This window comes from Strongylocentrotus purpuratus, unplaced genomic scaffold, assembly GCF_000002235.5.
Source record: "Strongylocentrotus purpuratus isolate Spur 01 unplaced genomic scaffold, Spur_5.0 spur5_scaffold_6, whole genome shotgun sequence".
NCBI classification, from domain to species: Eukaryota; Metazoa; Echinodermata; class Echinoidea; order Camarodonta; family Strongylocentrotidae; genus Strongylocentrotus; species Strongylocentrotus purpuratus.
The window spans coordinates 61,753,963-61,776,216 of NW_022145612.1; the positions used below are offsets into that span (position 1 = coordinate 61,753,963).

Consider the following 22,254-nt stretch of genomic DNA (forward strand, 5'->3'; position numbering starts at 1 on the left):
AAACAATACAACTTTTAAAAAGTGGGACATTTTTTCTGACTCACCCTGTATGTCAAGACTATTATTTTTCATTTCCAGTCTCTGTCGCTTTTTCTCTACTTTCCCATTTCAGTATTCTTTTGAAATTTTCTTTTCCTTTCTCTTATGACTCTTTGTCCTCCTTGTATCTATGGCTATAGTAGTTACATGTACTGAATTCATGTTTCTGATGTTCTGTATTTTATAAAGGAAGATTTTCTTGAAGTGAATTGAATTGTATTTTTTTCATTATTTTTGTTATTGTTTTTTCTTTGGAGCTCTTTCCAAGGTTTCCAAATTTCTTTTTAGCTTCCAGAGATAAACAGCTCTCTGCTCTAGTTTGCTCTTGTCACTATTCACTTCCTTTCACTTCCTTCCTCTTCCTGGTAAATTAATCTAATTCTTTCCACTCTGTATTTTCCCTCTTCCTCCATCTTCCAGGTATCTCAGCCCTCATCACCATCAGGGGTTTTCGTCCAGTCTTCCAACCCCACTGCCAAGGACACCCTTGCCATGCAGGCTGCAGCCTACACGTCCATCAGGACAAACTCCACCTCCTCTTCTTCTGCGTTTGAGGATGCCTTTGCCCCTCCCTTAACACTGGCGCCAGCACCAGCAGGGACTCCAAAGACCAACGAGCCCTTCCTACCACCACCCCCTGCACCCCTACCCAGGCACATTGAAGCATCTGCGCCCATCTTCACACAGCCGGCTCCTGTCGAACCTCAATCACCCATTTCTTTAGTTCCTCCAGCACAGCCCTCGGGTGAGATTCATATAGACATGTAGGATATATTTATACAAAAATTTTAAATGAACATCCTTTGGAAATTAGGAAACTGGCAGCTAGCTTTCATCTGCCAGTCCAAGTCTGAGGAAGGTCATCGACACCAAAACTGTCACTTAGGTAAATGATATTTGGATGTTTCATAGAACTCTTTTCTAAAGAATACAGCAAGGCCTTTTGGATTTATATTTCTTAAGTCCAGCTCCTGACATTCACGTTGTGTATTTAATCTGTTCTTTAATGGTCTATTTTGCAGTGGATCCAGCAATAGCCAGAAGTAGACCGAGACCTCAAGCGGTATCACAAGGACCAGGAGGTAATCATAACAGAATCAGCATCAAACATTTTTGTATTCCTTTTGCACATAATTATCAGTCATATATCCTGGCAACAACATGTATGAAGTCTTAATGTTTTGGGTCCATACTATTTCTAATGTAAAATTGAAATGTAACCTATTGTTTTAATTGAGTCACTATGACGGCCATGCAGAACAAGAAACAAAATTTAAGTTCATGCAAAGTGCTTGATTGTAATTGAATCGGGTTGTATCCACCAGATTACAATGAACTGAAAATTTCTTCTACGTAATCTCAAGATTTAACCTTAAATTCTCGCTATCGTCAATACCCCCAAATGCTGGACATTCTATTCTTAAAGGTAAGACTATTTAAAGTAGTGATTTCTTGGAAATATTTGTTTCCCTATTTATGCTCATACGTTGATGCAATTTTCTTTGCTTTTCCTGCCTAGTTCTGGCACCTCCTCCTAGGACTATGAGAGTGAGGGGGGATTCAGCCACCTCACCTCTCCCTACATCCCCAAGTCCTAATGGTGAGTTACATTGGAGAACATCATTCATTCATCCTGGAATCTATAGGAAATGTGTGATATGTCAAAATAAAATGTTATCCAATAGGCTAATACAGAAGTTCTAGCATGGTAACATTTTAAGCACCCAACTATGTGAAATTATGTAAAGAGAAGCTGCACATGTATAACGGTAGTTCCTTGTAGAACTTTTATTGAGACACTATAAATACACCTGCACTGTACCTCAACAGTACGACAGTACACCTGCTGGTATCCTGTACCTAAACTTATTGCAAAAAAGAAGCATGAAGACTGAACTATGTTGCAAGACGTTTTTTCATTTTTCATTTTACATGTACAGAGCCAAATCCGAGATATGTATGTGTACAATTTGTGTGGTTTCTATTACCAAGTGTAATGATGGAATGATAAGGAAAATAAATTGATCATTGCAGGTGTTATTTTACTTGATTTTTGGGCAGGTCAATACTCTATTAAATCTATTTTCTATGTAAAAAGAATTGTATTTTCAAGCTTGACTCATCAGAAAGATATTCATTAAATATATAGCATTTAATTTTTCCCCTTTCTACCACTCTGTAATACATGTAGTTCAGGGAATACAATTTACAACAAATTTATTTGGACAATAATTAGCTTTTGGCTGTTGACTGATATGGTAACCTCCACCAATGAATGAATAAATGAAGGAATGCAAGATTCTGCTGTAATAATTAACTTCTCATTCTCTACCTTTCTCAACTTGCAGTAGTCGGCCTTGACGACCTCTATGCTGCCGTTTCAAAAGCCTCTAAGATGAATGGAAGTGGAGTAGCAACAACATCTCCCAATCCATTTGCAGCTCCATCAACCACAGAATTCAGATTTGGTGATGATCTGGACTTCTTAAGCAACAAGGGGTCATCAGTAAGATAGATTATTTGTTTGTCTTTTGTTTTTGTCTGAATTACCTGTCAGTGAGGTCATTTTTTAACCAGCACTGTACTTTTTAAGTTATTTGTTAAATGATGGGACACCTCAATAATGCTTGAAAAGCAAAATAATATTATTGGGTGCAATATGCATTTGTTTAAATAACACTAGTATTATTATTATACATTTATTTACACAAAGATAAAGTTTAAATCAAGGACCAAACCTCTAAAAGTTTAATACTACCTGTATTTGTATTTTTACTAAATGTTTATAGGTTTAGGAAGTCAGAATGCAGCCAATATGTCTGGTTTTTTCTTCTAAATTATAACACCAACAGAGTCAATTGTGCTTTGTAGCTGTTACTAAATTGATAACTTTATTTAATGACAATCTATTTATTTCTGTGATCACTTTTTGTTTGTTTTTTCTTCCTGATATTTTATTTTTAATGTATGTATGGGTTAATATTTTGAGTAAGATTGAACTGTGTACTGTAAATGACCATGTAAGGGCAGGAGGTAACTCAAATTAATGTTATTGATGTTCATCTGCTATTACATGAGCTGTAAGGGATGTCTAATTTATAAGATGATGTATAACATAGTGATCCATAGGGAGTGAAGGTTTTCAGAACATTTTCCTCAAGAATTTCAACGTTGAGGAATGAAATGAATTAAATTCAGAATAATTTCAGTAAAGTTTGCTTGAAGGACTAAACGACATTAGTGAAAATTACCACATTGAAGGGGGACCCTTTGTGAGGAATCAGAATAACAGGCCTAAACCAGTATGTTGTTTATTATGTTCTGTGATGCAAAAGACACTCTAAGCCAGTTATTATTTTTTATTATTATTGTTATTATAGTTTTTTTTATTGTTATTGTTGTTGTTGTTGTTATATCATTTCTCCTTGGGATCTAAATGCTGTTGATGACTTCAGATATGAACTCAAGGGTTGTTATTTCTGGTTCTTTCTGGTAGCCACTATTTCCTTACCCTTTATTTATCTGTTGTTTAATCCCATTAAAATTTATTTATCAGTCACTTTCTTTCCACATGTATGTATTCGTACATGACTGAACATATATACTTGTTCATCCAGATGCAGAAGTATACCATTGTATTTATGGCACTATCACTCAAATTATATAATCCCTCAAGTTATATAATCCCTTAAGTAGAATCCTTTTAGTTCATAATCATATGAACATAATGATTTCTACCTTTCTGTAAGTATAAATGTTTTGTGGTTTTTTTTTTTCTGGTTATAATGGTGCTACACATGTATCTTTGCCAAGTATTTATGTTCAAACCATATATGGGCACGTATTTGTTATAATGGAGTCATAGTCAGCTTGTAAGGCGTGCAGTGGCTTTTGTTAATCATAGGACCATTGGTACGAAAGACCATAGCACCAGCCCTCCCCCATCACATCATTTTACATGTATTTTTGATATATCCTTCCTTCACTTTTCACTTTTTTCCTTCAGAACGTATCCACCTCCAACGCTGGTGCCTCATCAAATAGCTTCTCAATTATGGACTTGGATCCCCTGAAATAAATCATTAGATGAAAAGGACTGATGCATTAATCAACATCATCTTCGTCTCTATCTCTCTTGCTCCCTTACATCGCAAATTGACCATCACCGCATCGTCTTAGTCTTCCGATATATTGCTTATTTATCAATATAGTATTGTCTTTGTCTTCCAATGTATAACTCCATTCATGTTTTGGGATCACCCATCTCTTCTCTTGCAACTTTCCTGAGATTTTTTATGGAGTCTCACTCTCTCGCAAATGTGGCATCTATATGCCTTGTTAAGTGTTGTTAAGGATGCATGCAAATTGGAGTGGACATAGGGTTTCGTCTGGAATTTAATCATTCATATCTAAACTGGACAGCTGATTTTAGCCTGTCTATGCCATGGGTGACTTTGAGAGTTGGATATTGTCTTTGGACTTGGAATTACTACACCTTCAATTTCCTCCTACAGAAAAAAAAAATCTTTCATCGTGATGTTTATTCCTGTGGGATATGTTTTGTCCAAAATTGTGTAGAAAAACAACTCGAACAAAAGTCCATATTCAACTTTTGAAAATTTGTCCATGACAAATCTTCAAAAGAAACTTACTGGCAGACAATGGGCTAAGATCAATGCATATTTGCCAGTTATGAACTTAAAGGAACCCTTCATCATTAGAGTACTCACTATATATGGGTTTTAGTGTATAAGGATGTTGTTTAAACATAACCCTCATGCTTTGTACTGTTGTACTTTAATATTTTAGTCTCTGTGTACTTCATGTACACAAAGTTTATCCTTCTGCACATCTTATAACATCATAATTTTGAAATATACCAGCAAATGCATATAATACCTACATTTCTCTCAAGCATATATTGTATTATGGTACAGATTGAGAATGTACACATGTAAAGCTTTGGAATATATTCCTATAATCAATTTCTATACCTATTCACTTTACCTCATATAAATAGCAGTTTCTATCTATTGCTTTGCTAAGACCAAATTTCAAGCCTTGTAGAACCAATTTCTCTCTTCTCATTGTGAACATGTCTGTTGTATACCGGTAAATCAATATTGCCTTTATCAATCCTTTCATAAAAACTTTCTTGGCTGCCTTTTGTACAGCATTTGTACATGTACTTGTATAGGAAGGCTTTGTAACACTTCATTGTAAAGTACAGTTTGATGCAATATTCATGAGTGTTCCAAATATTATCTCGGAACAATTAGCATTGGTTACTTTGTGATGGTCATTTGACTAATCTTTGTATTAGGGACATCTTGAAAATGTATGCATTATCAAAACTTACTTTGCACTAAATTCGCAATTGATATAATTTATAGCATCAAATCAAGGAATTTCTATATCAAGTGTTTTATTGTATACAACATGAATCTTTGATGAATATGTCCCCACCATTTTAATTTGTTATTTGCACAAGTTTACATTTTGTAAAATAGCAGTCATAAAGGAGTGAAAATTTAGGAATATTATTTCATTCTTTGTTTTCCATTCCTTTTTGCATATCCACAATTTCAAAACTTTAATTTTAAAGGCTTGTGTGATGGATATTTTTGTTTGATTATGGAACTCATTTCTCCCAGAATTCACTAAGCACACTGCCCTTAATGTGGAAATACTTATATTTTTGAAAATATATTTATGATTTATATTTACTTGTACTCTGTTGAGGATTGTTTTCTCAAAATACAAAGAAACATCCCTGAGCATGAGCTTGCATTGTATTACGTGTGCAAACAAGTATTCAAGCATACAATATATAGTTGAGGTTTAATCCTCGACTATTCCACTGATGCATGGAGGGTTTAATGTCAATCTCTTTATCCAAACTTCCATATCTTTGAAATCATGATAAATCTGGAATTATATAGTGCATTTCACTGCCTTATGTGAAATATTGTCTCTGAGCACTTAACAGATATTATTATTACCTGGTCATCAAATTCATTCATGCACACAATATGTACACCATCTCCATATTCATATCATATGGAACTAAATGAATAGAAACCATTATGTCATCATGGAACTCATCCATTTCATTGTAATATTTCTTTTTTTATGTTTTGATTTATTATGTAGTGTTTATATTATATATTGAATAGAAGGTTGACTCTTGTTGGCTGTTTAATCTACATGTAATCTCCCATTCTTTGAATACAGTCTATTAAGTCTATTAACTGTATATATGTATATGGTATATATGAAAGTCATACCTTACACATGTACCTACAGGGTTGGCTTAACTTTGCAAATACTGGGTTCTTACAGGGACAATGAAAGAGGTCAGGGGTAATGATTTCAAAGCAAGGCCTGCCAAACAGTTAAGTTGGGGTAGCTTCTGTCTGTGTTTTCTTGTGGGTCCATCAACTAGTGTACTTTATATTGCAAGTCAGTTGTTACATGGTTATTTGAATTTCAATCTGTCTGTACCAAATTCATATTTGGAGCTGATATTTTTCTATGATATGATACCAGAATAGACACCCCCCCCCCCCTTCCATTAGAAATGAGAGTGCAAATTATCTTGTGGTGATGAGTCCCCTTATCAGAGAGGTTGGACCATGTTTTGGAAGCTTATTTACTATCCTATTTCATTTCAAATTGTATGAATTTCTTTGGCTAATTTTTCTCAGAGGATTTGGTACTTATGTTACAAGAGGTTTAAATTTGTTTTATATTTGTTTATGAGAAATGTGTACAGACATAACATTTGCTGAAAAAAGTACTTAATTGTTTTATATTAATGATGATTATACAAATATTTTGTGTTGCCATTATTTTGTCAAGAGGACTGTTCAAAGGTGATATGAAAAGGATGACTTTAAGTTGTTTTTCTTTCTTACATGTATGTTTGCCAATTTATGTTTATGTTGTATGCTGTACATGTAGGATATGATCATAGTATGTGTCGGTAATTGAAACAGGAAAACGGTTATTTATAGGTTTTATCGTGCTAATTCTTAGAGTATTATTTATGATCTTCAAAGTAATAATTTTATAAAAGAAAAATGTTTAAAAGTTTCTAACAAATTAAACCTTATGCATGACAGTCGTTACCATGAACATTTGAATAATACATCAGTGAAAAACTGTGCTGGGGTTGAGATATTAACCTAAGAAACCCGGCTTTACTTGAGGATTATTTTATAATTAAAATATTTCAAATGGAATAGGTGCATGTCTTTCACACCCAGCCAGCTGCACATCATCTTAATATGGACATTTTGTTTTATAATCAAGCCAAAAGTAAGCTGTTTGTGTTATCAGATGCTCAAATAAAGCTAAGCTGCATGACTTTTATATTTTCCCAATATTGTACCAACATGTGTACAAAATATATGGAAGGAAATATTTGTAAGTGACCTTGTCAGACTCAGAATTGTTGCCATGACTACATCACTGCAATTTACATTATGGTTTATTCATGTTTTTCAACCCATTTACCAAACATTGATCTTTAATAGATGAGTGCTAAAACCATTGATCATTAAAGATTTTATTTTTGTTATGTACTATTTAAACTCAGTGAGTGAAGTAATGAATACAGGTGAATTGTACATGAATATCTCTTGTATTGCTTAAGAAAGTATAGTTGAAATTTTCAGGAAAAAACAAAGAGAAACTTGCTTCCCATTGCTTTTGATAAATGCGCTTCAGGTAAAATTGATATAATCACCTAGTTAGAAGTTAGATTATTTTTTGCAAATACAGTTTACTACATATTTTACTTTCATGGTTGTCTTTATCTCTCAATATCTCCAATACTTTGGAAAATATGTTGTCGTAGCTCCCAAAACATGATGTACATCGAAAGTCAATAAATAAGAGATATTTCATGAATATATGTTGTTACTTATGTGGAGCACCAGCTTTGCTTGGTATCGTATAAAATGTTATGGTAATGCCATTAAAATGCACAGAAATTAGAAAGGTTGTCATAATGTGTTAAGTGAGGATAGCATAACGAATATGTTTGAGGGGCTAGGTATAGTATGTGAGTTTTTGTGTCGTGTAGTCACATACATTCAAGCCTGTAATTAACAGAATCTAGTCTAAAATTAGGAGAAAATGTTAATTATATCCTCCTCCTTGGTTGTGGTGTGGTGTCCTAGCTGCTCAATCTAGCTGAACTGTCAGTTTCTCATTCTGATTTGTCTCTCTAATATGATGCTATATTATCTGTGAAATGTGTATCATTCATGTATATATGTTAGGAAGAAGGAATATATAAGGATAGAGTATATGTGCAGACAGGCTGTGGTTGCAATAAATCACTAAGTGCAAACTCGATGCTGTTTTTCTATTTTTCTTAATGTATGTGTTGTCATGATATAAGAGTGGATGTGATGATGTAAGTTGATTTGTCTGTGAGTGACATTTTGTTGATATGCTTTTATGTTCGGTATTCACTTCTGTTGTTTTATATTATGTATGATCATTAAAAGGCAATCCAATCCTTGTAATAAGTTTATGGGTATGAAAGCAAAAAATGAGATAAACAGAATGTTGAAAGTTTGAAATTAATCGGACCAATAATAAAAGAATTATAAATGTTTGAAAATTGAAATCGCTTAATACCGGTCAGTGCATTTCTCAATGTGGTAATTTGATCCATGGATTGTGAGGTAGTCGGGTAGACATGAACAACTCTCTCCCATTTAATCATGTACAAAAGTATTAATATCTGTTTCTTCCTTCTCCAATGGGGGATATTGTAGATCCTCTAAAGAGAGAAAACCCTCCTGATTGAGTCATACATTTTTTGTGTGTTTCAACAAATCAGTGGGAAAGTTGTATGCCACTACATCACAGAGACATTACCCATTCAGCCAATTTGAAGGGCCCATGCCTATAGTGATTACTACAAAATCATAACTTTTTCATTTTGGGGGTCTGATTTCATTAAAAACTTTTACCAGTCTGTTTCTCTGATTTTTCTGCTTTCTTCCCGTTTAGTTTGCTATCAAGGTTGGATTTCCCTTTGAATGTCAAATATATATACGAATATAATATAATTATGAATAAAAAATTACATTATAGAACCTAGTGCAAGAAATTACTTTACGAAAAAAATTCATCACAAAATTATGAGTTAATAACAGTAACTATGAAATTGTGAAAATGAAATAAATCGTGGACTTACTATGAAATTTAAGTATAAAATCCAACTAGTAAGGCGCTTAATTGTACAGAAGTAATATAAGTATTTGTGAATTGCCCAGTCATGATAATTGTACTCTACTTAATTAATTTAGTGTAGATGGGCATTCATCACTAGTGCAGAGGACAGTGCAGTCATGACCCCCATCGACCACACCCTCATTTTTTCTGCAAGTGATATATTTCATTCAAATTATATAGGATTAAATAACTAACAACTTAACAAAAACGATGAATATAAATTTCATATAAATAATTATAACACTCAATCAGAAAAGTTTTAACATAGATTTGACATTTCTATAGAACTTTTGATACACATATTTTGATTCCTCATATTTTGTATATTAAATCTATTAAAGCACTCATATATATATATATATATATATATATATACAGTGGCGGATCCAGGGGGCCGAAACGGCCGCGGCCCCCCCCCCCCCCCTATTGGCGGCGCAAAAAAAAGGAAGAAAAAAAAGAGGAAGAAAAGAAGAGAAAAAAGAAAGGAGAAGAGGAGAAAAAAAAGGAGAAGAGAAAAGAAAGGAGAAGAAAAAGGAAAAAAGAAGAGAAAAGAAAATAGAAGAGAAAAGATAAATAAAAAGCCCCCTCCCCCCCCCCCCCCCCCTCCCTCCAACTCCGGGGTCGGAGGGACCGAATTTGTGTTCCCTAAATTTCCGATAAAGAGTTACTTTTCACGAAACAAAGTCCGGCCCGTACTGACTTTACACACCGGAGACAGAGGGCTGCTTTCAAAGAGAGGGAACATTATATACATGTGCGTACCCTAGATAACACTGAGAGGGTGAGGGGGGGGGGGGGGGGGGAAGAAAAGTCGATGAGAAAGGGGGAAAGGCTAGGAAATGGCGCTAAGTGACAGTAACGACAAATATGGGAAAACTGTAATCGGAGATTAGGGGACATTCCAGAAGGCTCATTGGCAAACGTTATTGAATAGAGGGGGGCCGATCGAGCCGGCCGCATAAAATCTCGAGCCGCGGATTCAAAGTTAAACGTTAAGAACAGCCCCTGCGGTCATCACTCTTTAGTGAGAAATTTGAAAAGGGCACAATATTTTGGATGTCTTTTAAATAGAAGTTATATACTCAACAGTCAAATTTTAAACGGTAGGGCCGCTTCACAACTCTTATTTTGCCCTTCATTTGGATTCAGCTCGTATCGACTCGCTTGTGATTGTATACAGGCGCGTACACAGGGGGGTGTTTGGGGGGTTAAACCCCCCCCCCCTTTGGTAATTTTTTGTGTTTAAACCCCCCTAAATTTCTCTAAAACCCCCCCCCCCCCCTTTTGGTTTTTTTTTTTTTTTTTTTTTTTTTTTATAAAAAAAAAAAAAAAAAAAAAAAAATTCCCATGGTTGACCTAAAAAAGCTGACCTTACCCCCCCCCCCAACGGACAAAATGTCAAATTTTCAAATTTCGAGACCAAAAAAAAAAAAAAATGTGTCCTCTTACCCCCCCCCCCCCCCCCCCCCCCCCCCCCTCGCTTATTCAGCGGTCGGCTGAGTCGTTGCGATTTTTTTTGGACCAGAAAAAAAAAAAAAAAAGTGACCTCTTACCCCCCCCCCCCCCCCCCCCCCCCCCCCCCCCCCCCCCCCCCCCCCCCCGCTTATTCAGCGGCTGGCTGAGTCGTTGCGAAATTTTCGGCCCGATTTATGAATGTTAAAACCCCCCCCTTGAAAAAATCCTGCGTACGCGCCTGATTGTATATATATATAAACAACTTAGGATGAAGAATATAACAATGCATGATATGTATGCTTGAAATTATTCCTTGCCTACATATATATTGTCTTACTCCCCCTCCCCCCCCCCCCCCCACCCCACCCCACGCACCCCTACCATATAACCGTACCCCCGATTGATCACAACATATCGATAGCCATGGATTGATTGATGGTCTGATCTGGGTTCTGACGTTGACCAAAGTCTCTAAACGCGAACAAAATGTTGTCTGCAACTTCTATCGTCTTCCGGAGCTCCAGAATTTCACCTGCGGTAGCCTCGAGATTGCTGGAATGCTACAATCGTAGAGAATTGTCTGGTGAGAAACTTAACCCAATACAGTAATCAGAAATGTGTATCCTGGGTTCGTGATCGCAGACTCGCATATTCACAATTTGTCTTTGCCTTGGTCCCATACTTTGCGTAATATGTAATGTTTTTGGAGAGGAAGACGGACGGATAGCGTAGCCCTAGCACGTAAGCACTGCAGCAGCAGTGTCTTTACTCTGAATCTGATTGAGTCTGACTGTGCTGTCTTTGTGTTTGACTCTATAAATGGAAAGGGAAAACATTATTTCAAGATAAATGTTTTCATTCAATTAAATTTTATCTTAATTCTTAGTCTAATTAACTCTTGCTCTGGTCTGGTCTAAAGAAAACCTTGAAATTTGAATATAGACTAGACCCCTAATATCTCTCCCAAATTGAACTTTTTAAAAGATTGAGATGAAAATCACAAAATGTGAATGTAATTTTGTAAATGGTTGGTGGTAGTTATTTTACCTGGCTGCTAAGAAAGCAGAAATGCTTGTAAGCAAGCAACCAGACGGCCGCCAGCTTTAGTTAGGTCCTCTCCGAGGGACCTGGGTAATGAGGATTACTTAATGCCTGCCCTCAAAGGGCACTAGCGCATCGACTTGGTTTCGAAAATCAAATAGATATCAACAATTGTTCAAATAATTAAGTCACAATTTCAAAGACATTATCTTCCTTACCTGTTCTTTGTCAATTTTCTCATCTTTTTTTGAAGTATTTTTCCTGAAAACAAGACAATAGGTTCTACTTTCTCACAGGTCTCACTGCAAACTGCTGCACAATACAAAAGTATTGAAATAGTAATTTCCTGCCATTTTTTCCCTCTGTTGTTGAGATATTGGGGATGTCAGGCTCTGTGGAGAGTAGTATTAGCTTGTTTTATCTAACAGGAAGTGTTCCAAGCTAATTGACACTATTGAAGACTTTTGACAAATAGTCCATTTTGTCCCCACTGCACTACGTATACTTGCGCCCTCTATATTCCAAATAATGCCTAATCTGTGCCTGTTGGTCCCTCATGATCCTCTTTTATGTTCATTGAGAGCTGATTTGATGAGATTACCACCTGTCAGTGACCTTGCAGGGAGGTCTAATCCCTCCTGGCCAAACTAGTCTTTTGGATGGTGACGTTAAAGGTCGGTCCCCAGACATAAATAATCATTTCTGATTGATACACATCTGTAAAAACCCAATTACACACACACACACACACATAGCGCCGACAGGCTTTAAGAGAACAGAATCACCCTATTTATAAAATTTGCCCATATGTAATCATTTGATGAGTTGTTTCTATTTTCTAATTTGTTATTGTTTTTCTTTTTTTTCCCTTGTTCAAATATTTCATTCCGATGGTTATGGGGATATCAGCAAAGGGGATGGTAAGTCATTTCTTTTCATGATTTAGGTCAAAAGAGTTTTTTATGTATTAAAGCACAAAGAAGATCAATGAAATATTTTTTATACCATATTCGTCTTCTATTCACGGTACTTTTTATACTTTGATATAAGTTTTTCATAAATATTAGTATGTTACAAGAAGAAATGATGATGAGAAAATTGGAAAAAGGGGCATTTTTGTGTTTGTGAGATGTGTTGAAAGAAATTCATGAGTGATTGTAATGACTCATCAAAATTTATTGTCACCAAGCCTTACTCTTTCCCTTGTCTCATTGATAGGCATCCATGGCCCCTGTAGGCTTCATTGGCCTGGGCAACATGGGGGCCTACATGGCCAAGAACCTTATCAACAAGGGCTACCCAGTAGTAGTCAACGACGTCTACCCTGAGGCTGTGGCTGATCTGGCAGACATTGGTGCACAGGTTGGAGACACACCGGCCGATGTGGCACAGAAAACAGACCGCATTATCACCATGCTGCCTTCTAGCCCCAACGTCTTGGAAGTTTATACAGGAGAAAATGGAATTTTATCGTAAGACATGTGGATTTCTTTAATTGTTGTGTTACCACAAGCATTTGTTGTTACTGTTGTCATTTACACAAGGTTTAAAAAGTAAATATTACAGTTTTCATTGAGAATGCCTCAATGAAGGCTAAAACTGTACCTACCACCATCTACTTATACATGTATATGATCCTATTGCATATTGGTAAAGTTATGGAACTTCTCTATAATTATTTCTAAATGCATTGTACATGTAAGCCTATAGTGTTGAGGTCTATGAGGGTAAAGGCTTCTGCACTCTATCAATTACTTTATATTAAAATGTGTTCAAGTATAATTGATTTGATATGGATTTTCAAAAAATGTACCGGTAATTCTCCAAGCTTGAGGTCCTGAAAGTTGTTCAGTAATATAATGATTGTGGGGAGCTGTGCAGACCTGCCAACCAGTACGATTTAGTCGTATTTAGTACGATTTTTAGAGGCAAATATGACAGTATGATTTTTGATTAATATTTTGTGTGTGCGTCCGCCATTTTCAATGGCAAAATGTCTATTCTGTCCTGTAAAGTATCCTACAAGTATCTCACATCAGCAATTTGGGGATGTTCATTGGTTCATCGAACACACTAGTCATGACAAAATCATGCTTCAACCAATGATCAATAAAAAAAATTCTTCCTGTAGGTAGAAACTGTAAGAGGCATTGATCCGCGTAATAATCCATGTTTATTTTCAAGAATACAACTTTTGGGACTGAAGAATACAGTTTTTGAACTCCAGAGGTTGGCAGGTCTGGCTGTGGGCCTTCCACACACAGGAGATGCCTGATCAGCTGCAAGTCTTAGTGATACCTAACCAGTTGAAAGACTGGCCAGCAACTGAAGATAGCCTATTTAGCTTTTCCAGTCGCCTGTTTTCTTTTATCATTTAAATGGTGATGACATCAAACACACTCTCTCCCCTCCTTATATATAAACACAATATTCTTTACTTTATCTTAATCTATAGGACAGTTAAGCCAGGCACCTTACTGATAGATAGCAGCACTATTGACCCTCAAGTATCCAAGGATGTAGCAGCAAAAGCAGAGAAGAAAGGAGCTACATTCATGGATGCACCTGTATCAGGAGGTATGAATTGTTACCTGTACATGTAATAGCACCTATCTACATGCACAATATATCTTTAGCCTTGTGCATTATTATTTGTACCGAGTTGAGCATCAAAGTGGAAGAAAAATGGAGCTCAAAATAGAAACTAGGCATGAAAAAATTTAGCTGAATTTTACAGTGTGGTACATTAAAATAGATTATAAGGTTACTGGTATGTATTTTGAGCAATTGTAATTCAACATAAACTAAGTATTTTTATTTGTTTCACTGATCTCCCAGAACATGTGCAGCTTTTACATAATTAACCCTTATACTGGTATTGTTGTGTAAATATTAGATGTCAAGTATTCTTATTCAGCTTTTTACTTGTCTTGGTTTATGATGATGATATTAAGGGTCAAGTATATAGGTGCCTTCTTATCACACCCTGTGGCTACTGGTAATCTCATCTTTGATTAAGAAACAATGCTAGATATACATGTACAAATGTGCTTCAGCAGCAATTAATCCAGCCACAATATATTCTACCTTCTTTCAGTAATTACAAAATGTTGTACAATTCCTCTGAGATTTCAGTATTATAATCCATTCGTATTGATGCACTGAGAACCAAGCCCAGGCTTTATTCAAAGTGAGAAATAGACTAAACTAGTATCATGTGCCCTCCATATCCCATGTTTAGAGGGAAAGTTGACAATAGCCTTTATAGGAAGTGAGTACTGGTATGGCAAATATAACCTAGTCACGTAAAGGTGTTGTAATCAAGTGGTCTGAATACTTGAACAAAGATACAAAGATCATGGGTTTGATCCTTTAAAGTACGATGATACATTTATCTGCCTTAAAGGTACTATGTCCTATTTGCAGGCCAAAAAATGAAAAGGTTAAATTCCAACAGCATTTAAAAGATACTACTAATTTAGAACTTCCCTAAAAAAGGGGGGGGGGGGGCTTGAAAATGTCTTTAATTGGAAAAATAACGACTATTAGTTGTCGAATCGACTTAAGAACTATAGAGCCAGTAAGTAATAGTCCGATTTTCAGACCATTGTACCGAATGGTCGTACTTATTATGCTGGGCAAAGATTTAATCAGTTTAATATTAGCCATTACAAGAAGTAGGTTATTGATGTAGACAAATGATCATGTACCCTTTACAGCTCATTTTATGTATGTTATTACCGAAGAAGAAAAAGGGCCAGTCAGTCACTCAATAGTGTCTGACAGTGAAGTCTAGCAAGTAAACAGGTTTCCTTGCATAATTTGAATACTAGGATACTGCTAACGTTTAAATATCACAGAAATGACATATTCATAATTCCTGCAAAATTCTACAGAATTTGGTGTTGGCTGCAAAAGGGACATAGTATCTTAAAGGCCACCATGCTTTAAAGATCACGTTTCTGTAAGGACCAAATGTATGTTTTGGTCGCAAAATGATTCGAATTGAAACTTGTACAATACAATAATAATAATATTTAGTTTTTTATATAGTGCTTAATACAAAACTAGCCTGAACATACAGACTACTTGCTTCTAAAGACCACATCCCATGTCCCACCTGAGTCACGTGGTATTTATAAACAGGGATTGCAGAACTAAATGTTTTGGGGAATTTTGCTTGTTAATTTGTAGGTGTGAATGCTGCCAGGGATGGCATCTTGACATTTATGGTTGGAGGAAAGACTGAAGAGTTTGTTGCTGCTGAGGAGCTCCTACTCAACATGGGCAAGAAGGTGTGGCATACTGGAGCAGTAGGAACAGGAGAGGTATGTAGATGACCAGTCACATAGCATGATGATGATGATGATGATGATGATGATGATGATGATGATGATGATGATGATGATGATGATGATGATGATGATGATGATGATGATGATGATGATGATGATGATGATGATGATGATGATGATGATGATGATGATGATGATGGTGGTGGTAATGATGATGGTAATGATGATGATGGTAATGATGATTATGATGATGGTAAAGTTAATTGATAATGTGTCTGTATTAAATTATTATTTCTTTCACTGTACAGGCAGCAAAGATCTGCAATAACATGTTACTAGCCATCTCCATGATTGGTGTTTCAGAGGTCATGAATCTTGGAACAAGGTACATATTATTATCTTCTTCTTCCTCTCTTGATTGTACACATATAGCAGTCTAATGTCTTTGAAAACCAAATTGATCTGCAAGACACAATTTTGTCACCATGTGTGTACCTTTTCAGTCTTCATTAATATTTGAATGTGCACCAGACAGAATATGATTTGGAGAGTTACTGTTATGTGACCCTAATCTAAAATGATTTGATAATTTAGTGTATTTTTGTCATCGTCATGAAAATAGAATATTGATGTAAATTTTGAAAGTGTATTATTTTGATGCAAGAATACCTATCATGTGTCCTCCACGCCACCCCCATACCTGCCAACCACCCCGATTTAGGCGGAGTTCCTCCGCATTTTTCATACCAACTCCGAATTCCGAGTGCATGCCTCAAAACTCCAATTTTTTTTTTATTTTAAAATATTTTTAAAAAAATGACTGTTGCATAAGACTAAAGCATAACACAGCACTGATAACCAGATCACGCCGACATCTGCGCTCGCGCTCATAGAAGATATACACAGCGCAGCCCGAACGTGATCGTTAGTTCCGCAGTCATTATCCATGTACTGCAGTCATTATCCATGTACTGCATGTACTAGTACATGGAAGCACGTGCGCAAGCTATATCGATAAAGTGTGTGCGGACGTTGTACTAATACATACACTACATGCAGCGTTGTTGCATAGTAACTGCATGCGTATAGCCCACGTGTATTTATATTACATGTGCAGTTGATACACCGTGCATAAACACTGTATACATTGGCGTGTTTTCTTCAATGCTTGTGCGATGACTGCGATCGTGGAAGCTTGTTATTTACCGGACTTCCTCAGATTTATTTTGGATTACTACTACTAAATTCTTCTTCTTCGTTGATTTCTCCATTTTTGAAGGACAAAATGGGTAAGACTCGTGCTGTTCATAATCTTTCTACCTTTGCAAATAGGGCTCCTAACTGAGGTGGGTAGTGAAGCATGTAGTTTTGTGAGTGTTCACATTTTGATATTTCAAAAATTGTTTATGTGTGGGGCGAAAAGGTTGAAGGAAAAGGCCCATTTGCACCATTAAAATGGAGAGAAAAAAAATAGACCCTAAAGTCCTGTGTACCCCCCCCCCCCCCCCCCCCCCCAATCTACGGGCTACTACCCCAATCCTTCGGTGGTTCGCGACCTCGTAGTCCATCCAGAAAAATTTACTCCTAATATTTCTCTTGTCTCAGGTTGGCAGGTATGCACCCCCCCCCCCCCCCCCCCCCCCCCCCCCCGGTCCAACTTCTCTGTATTTTCTTTTTTTAGCCTTAATATAATGAGGTTTCAATATAACAAGGTATTTTCCTTTATGTCAAGGAGTTTGTAACATGTATGATATGGTTTCACTGTTCTTATGATTACAGATTAGGTTTGGATAAGAAGATCTTGGCTGACATCCTAAGTACAAGCACTGGTCGATGCTGGTCTGTGGATACCTACAATCCAGTTCCAGGGGTCATTGAAGGTGTGCCATCAAGTAACAACTATCAAGGAGGATTCGGTACTGCCCTCATGGCAAAGGTATGATGATGAGTTTGGGTCTCTTGTCTAAGCCCATAAGACTGAACACACTGTCACATAGAGTGTGACCAGAGAGATAGTTTGGTCATGTATTATGTGGGGGTGGATAGGCATAGAGGGAGGGCACATGCCCGGGCAACACCTTTTCTGGCATACCTTAAATATAATTGAAAATGCATCCCCTGATTATGCCATCTCAATGTCTACCCCTCCGGCACCTAAAATATGATAAGCTTTATTGTTATTGTTTTTTATTTGTATTTAAGTGGGAAGGGGCAAGGGGTTGTCATTTTTGTGTGTACTCCTCCCCCCCCCCCCCCCCCCCCCCCCCCCCAATTTCTGTCCACTACTAAGGATGGGAATCCTGTGATTGATGTAGAGATTGTGCCCATACTATGTATACTTAGTTTGAATTGTTATTATTCCTATTGGCTGTTTTTCTACTTATGAAGTTAGGTTCTTGTTCACTATGATTTGTTATCATGTGATTGTGCCTTGTATTAGTGGCATTTATGTGGCATGGGATGACTAATGTGATTTTATGCTTGTGAATGATTTGAGTGCTGGCAGATGTCATAGTACAATTTGCTGGTAGTTGTTGGTGTTTCATTGGGGGCTAGTTAATGTGGGGGTTGCAAGATTGTACAAATACTTGTAACTGCAGTAGAACTGGTGGCTACATATAATCTCCCCAAAATAGTTCTCCAATTTAAGTTTGGGCATTGATATCTCTCTTGTTACTATATTATCATATTTCAATTTGGTTTATAAAAAAGCCCCCTTATTTCCCTTTACAATGATGCCCCATTTGTAATGAATGTGCAGTACACCTGACTATCAGGCTAAATCAAAAGTGAAATGCTGCAAAATGCATTGTTATTCCTTCAAAATACAATAATAATACATTTCATTTTCGTCATAAAGACGATGAACATCAAATTTGCGATATCACTCGAACACAACATCCTTGAACAAACTCTTGCAGGAATATTCTTTTTTTCCTGTCTTCCCATTGATTTATGGATAGTCAACTCATGTAGATATAAATGTCAAGTCATATAGATGTACACAAGTACAAACTAGAAACAGAGTCGTTTACAGGTCACAGGGTCTTACCTGTGATCTGAAACGACTCTGTTTCTAATTGTTTGCATCATATAGTCGTTAAAGCATATTTACTAGACTTTGTTCGATTGTCAAGTATTGTATTTGGAGCAAATAAAAAACATTGAAAGAAATACACTGTATATATATTGACAGGTTAACTTATAATATACAAAATTAGCTGACTTTCAATGGGGATCCTGAAATTGCTGTTATATATCAAGATAAATGAATGTCAATTTGTGGAGTTTATTTTTCAAATGTTACACTCAACTTCAATCAAATTTGCTTCTTACAGGATCTTGGCTTATCCAATGCAGCAGCCATCAACACCAAGTCACCAATCCCTTTGGGCTCCCTCAGCAATCAAATCTATCGTCTCATGTGCAACCAGGGATACTCCCTCAAAGACTTCTCATCTGTCTACCAGTTCCTTAAAGAACAGCAGGATTCGTAATGATAATTCAGAGAGTCGCTGGCCCGTATTCATAAAAGCACACTAAGTTAAACTAGGTTAACCTACTGTAGAGTACAAGCCAATGTTTTCACCAACAAATATTTTTGCAAATCGGTTTTGTGATAACTAACACGGGGTAATTATATTACATGTTTGCTTATGCATTACCAGCTTACTTTTTGCCTCTTGTGAAATTCATATAAACCAGGGAACAATTTACCAAATAATGGCATATACAGTAGTCTACTTTTTCATGGGGTGCCTAATGTAATTCCATACAAATTATTATGAATTCTGAATCAAGCCATGAAATGAAACAAATGGAGTTTGTATTGGCATGTTTTGCATTTGTTTGTTATTTTGTTATGGAATTATTGTAATTTCAATGAATTAAATGAAGTGGTTGACACTTGATAGTCGATTGACTATCTATGTATCTATGTAGTTTAAGTTCAAACCTAGAATAAACCTAGTATGCATTTATGAATACCAGCCATTTTATCTATATTTTTACTGCAAAATTAGGAATCAACTGAGAGCTGAATTGAAGATTATTTTACTACTTGTTATTGTCTCATATTTGAGACAGGGATTAGCCTCAAATGTCGAGAGTCAATCTCTCTATATATATCATCTGTCTTGGGGTCAAGGTTTCTTTGTCTTCCTTTTAACTTGATAGTTAATCTGAACTTCAGCTTATTTGCCCTAGGAGGAATTGCACCCTGAGAATTAAAGGAGTGATGTAATGCATTTTAGTCTTACATGTATATTATGTAAACGTCATGAATTCTTATGTATGCCAGATGAAGTCAAGTTGAAATATTAGCTATGTGAATAGTAAACCTATTTTTTGTACAACCAATACTGCATTGCACCAGATTTTCTATATTGTATCTCATACTTTCAGTGCTCATTGATTGCAGATAATGGCAGAAATGAGATCAGGTCCAAGGTGTTTGATCATTTGGTCTTTCATAGGTTACCAAGTAGATTTGAACTCATGAACATTAATAGACATCAAAAGTGTCACTTTACTCCATTTTTGGTTGAGATAAACTCTGGTAGGGCTCTTGATTTAATGTGATGATCAGATATAGGCACATCCATTTATTAAGGCCACCCAAGGGAAACAGAAACAGGGATCACAGTAGACAGTTGCCTTTCTTGACAGGTTCTACAACATATATATTTCTCAAGAGAGACAAAATTCATTGTCACTATAGACAGGTGGCCACTATTAAAGACGGGTTTGACTGTATACTAAAATCTTTTTGTGGTTGGTTACAAAGTGGGACAAAATGACTTGGACTTGTCAAATAAATATAAAAGGTGACTTTGTTTTATCTCTTTAATGTTTGTGGAGTGGGAAAATAGGTAGATAAGGGTATGTATAATTTCTCTATCTATCTATATATCATGTGTTTGTATTTTTTATTTGTTTATTGTTTGTTTTTTATTATTTCAATTTCTTTATTTAAAAAACTAGATGGAACTTCGACTGCGCGCAGTCGAAAATGATGCCTCCGTCATAGAGCAATTTTACAAACCAAAACAGAAGAAATTTTTCAAATTCAAGTTCAATTGTAATCCATTAAGAGGTTCTCAGAATATCGTGATTACAAGCAATTTCTCATATACATATATGACCCTTTGATCTTTGACCTGATGACCCTAAAATCTACTCAGTTCATTGGCTCTGCAAGATGTCCTGACTTAAATAGTAATCCATCTGTCAGTTCTAATGAGAATGCATTCACAAGTTATTTTTGGATACATAATGAGCCCATGACCTTTGACCTCATGACCCATGAATCTACTCAGTTCATTGGCTCTGCAAGATACATACATGATCGAAATTTGGCAGGAATCCATCTATCTGTTCTAATGAGAATGCAATCACAAGCTATTTTTGCATACATAATGAGCCCTGTGACCTTTGACCTTTGACCTCGTGACCCCAAAATCTATTCAGTTCATCGGCTCTGCAAGATACATACATGATCGAAATTTGGCAGGAATCCATCGATCGGTTCTAATGAGAATGCAATCACAAGCTATTTTTGCATACATAATGAGCCCTGTGACCTTTGACCTTTGACCTCGTGACCCCAAAATCTATTCAGTTCATCGGCTCTGCAAGATACATACATGACCAAAATTTGGCAGGAATCCATCGATCGGTTCTTGAGATAATGCGATCACGAGCTCTTTTTGCATACCTGAGCCTTGTGACCTGTGACCTTTGACCTTGTGACCCCAAAATCTAATCAGTTCATCGGCTCTGCAAGATACATACAAGACCAAAGTTTGGCAGGAATCCATCAATCGGTTCTTCAGATAACGCGATCACGAGCTGTTTTTGCATACATAATGAGCCCTGTGACCTTTGACCTTTGACCTCTTGACCCCAAAATCTAATCAGTTCATCGGCTCTGCAAGTAACATACATGACCAAAGTTTGGCAGGAATCCATTAATCGGTTCTTCAGATAACGCGATCACGAGAACGGGACGTACGGACGGACGGACGGACGTACGGACGTACGGACGTACGGACGTACGGACGGACGGACGGACAACCCGAAAACATAATGCCTCCGGCTACTTCGTAACGGAGGCATAAAAAACATATTTCATCACAGTGTGCTGTTTTCCCCCTCTGTAATTCTGAAC

General features: G+C 36.4%; 2 protein-coding genes across 4 annotated transcripts in view; both read left to right on the forward strand.

Moving 5' to 3' along the window:
• The window catches only part of LOC575102 (PTB domain-containing engulfment adapter protein 1), a 36,442-nt gene extending 28,039 nt beyond the window's left edge, over positions 1-8,403 (forward strand). For all 3 annotated transcript variants that reach the window (XM_003731290.3, XM_775518.5, XM_011676688.2), the window contains 5 exons: positions 460-784; positions 1,062-1,121; positions 1,559-1,639; positions 2,388-2,545; positions 4,046-8,403. In XM_003731290.3, the coding sequence (XP_003731338.1) occupies positions 460-784; positions 1,062-1,121; positions 1,559-1,639; positions 2,388-2,545; positions 4,046-4,117 (696 nt within the window). In that variant the 3' untranslated portion in view covers positions 4,118-8,403. The remainder of the gene's footprint in view (positions 1-459; positions 785-1,061; positions 1,122-1,558; positions 1,640-2,387; positions 2,546-4,045) is intronic.
• A 2,757-nt stretch (positions 8,404-11,160) lies between these two features.
• Positions 11,161-21,064, forward strand: LOC587548 (3-hydroxyisobutyrate dehydrogenase, mitochondrial). The gene is made up of 8 exons (XM_031000355.1): positions 11,161-11,332; positions 12,700-12,710; positions 13,009-13,262; positions 14,246-14,367; positions 15,985-16,118; positions 16,394-16,470; positions 17,865-18,021; positions 19,424-21,064. The coding sequence occupies exons 1-8, from the start codon at positions 11,236-11,238 to the stop codon at positions 19,580-19,582; spliced, it is 1,011 nt and encodes a 336-aa protein (XP_030856215.1). The 5' UTR covers positions 11,161-11,235; the 3' UTR covers positions 19,583-21,064.
• Positions 21,065-22,254: the final 1,190 nt, after the last annotated feature.

What these genes read in the sequence shown, in the direction of transcription:
- LOC587548 (XM_031000355.1), top strand. Translation starts at nt 11,236, where the DNA reads ATGTTGTCTGCAACTTCTATCGTCTTCCGGAGCTCCAGAATTTCACCT. An exon ending in GAGCAGTAGGAACAGGAGAG is followed by an intron (nt 16,119 to 16,393) that starts GTATGTAGATGA and finishes TTCACTGTACAG; the next exon opens with GCAGCAAAGATCTGCAATAA. An exon ending in GTACTGCCCTCATGGCAAAG is followed by an intron (nt 18,022 to 19,423) that starts GTATGATGATGA and finishes TGCTTCTTACAG; the next exon opens with GATCTTGGCTTATCCAATGC.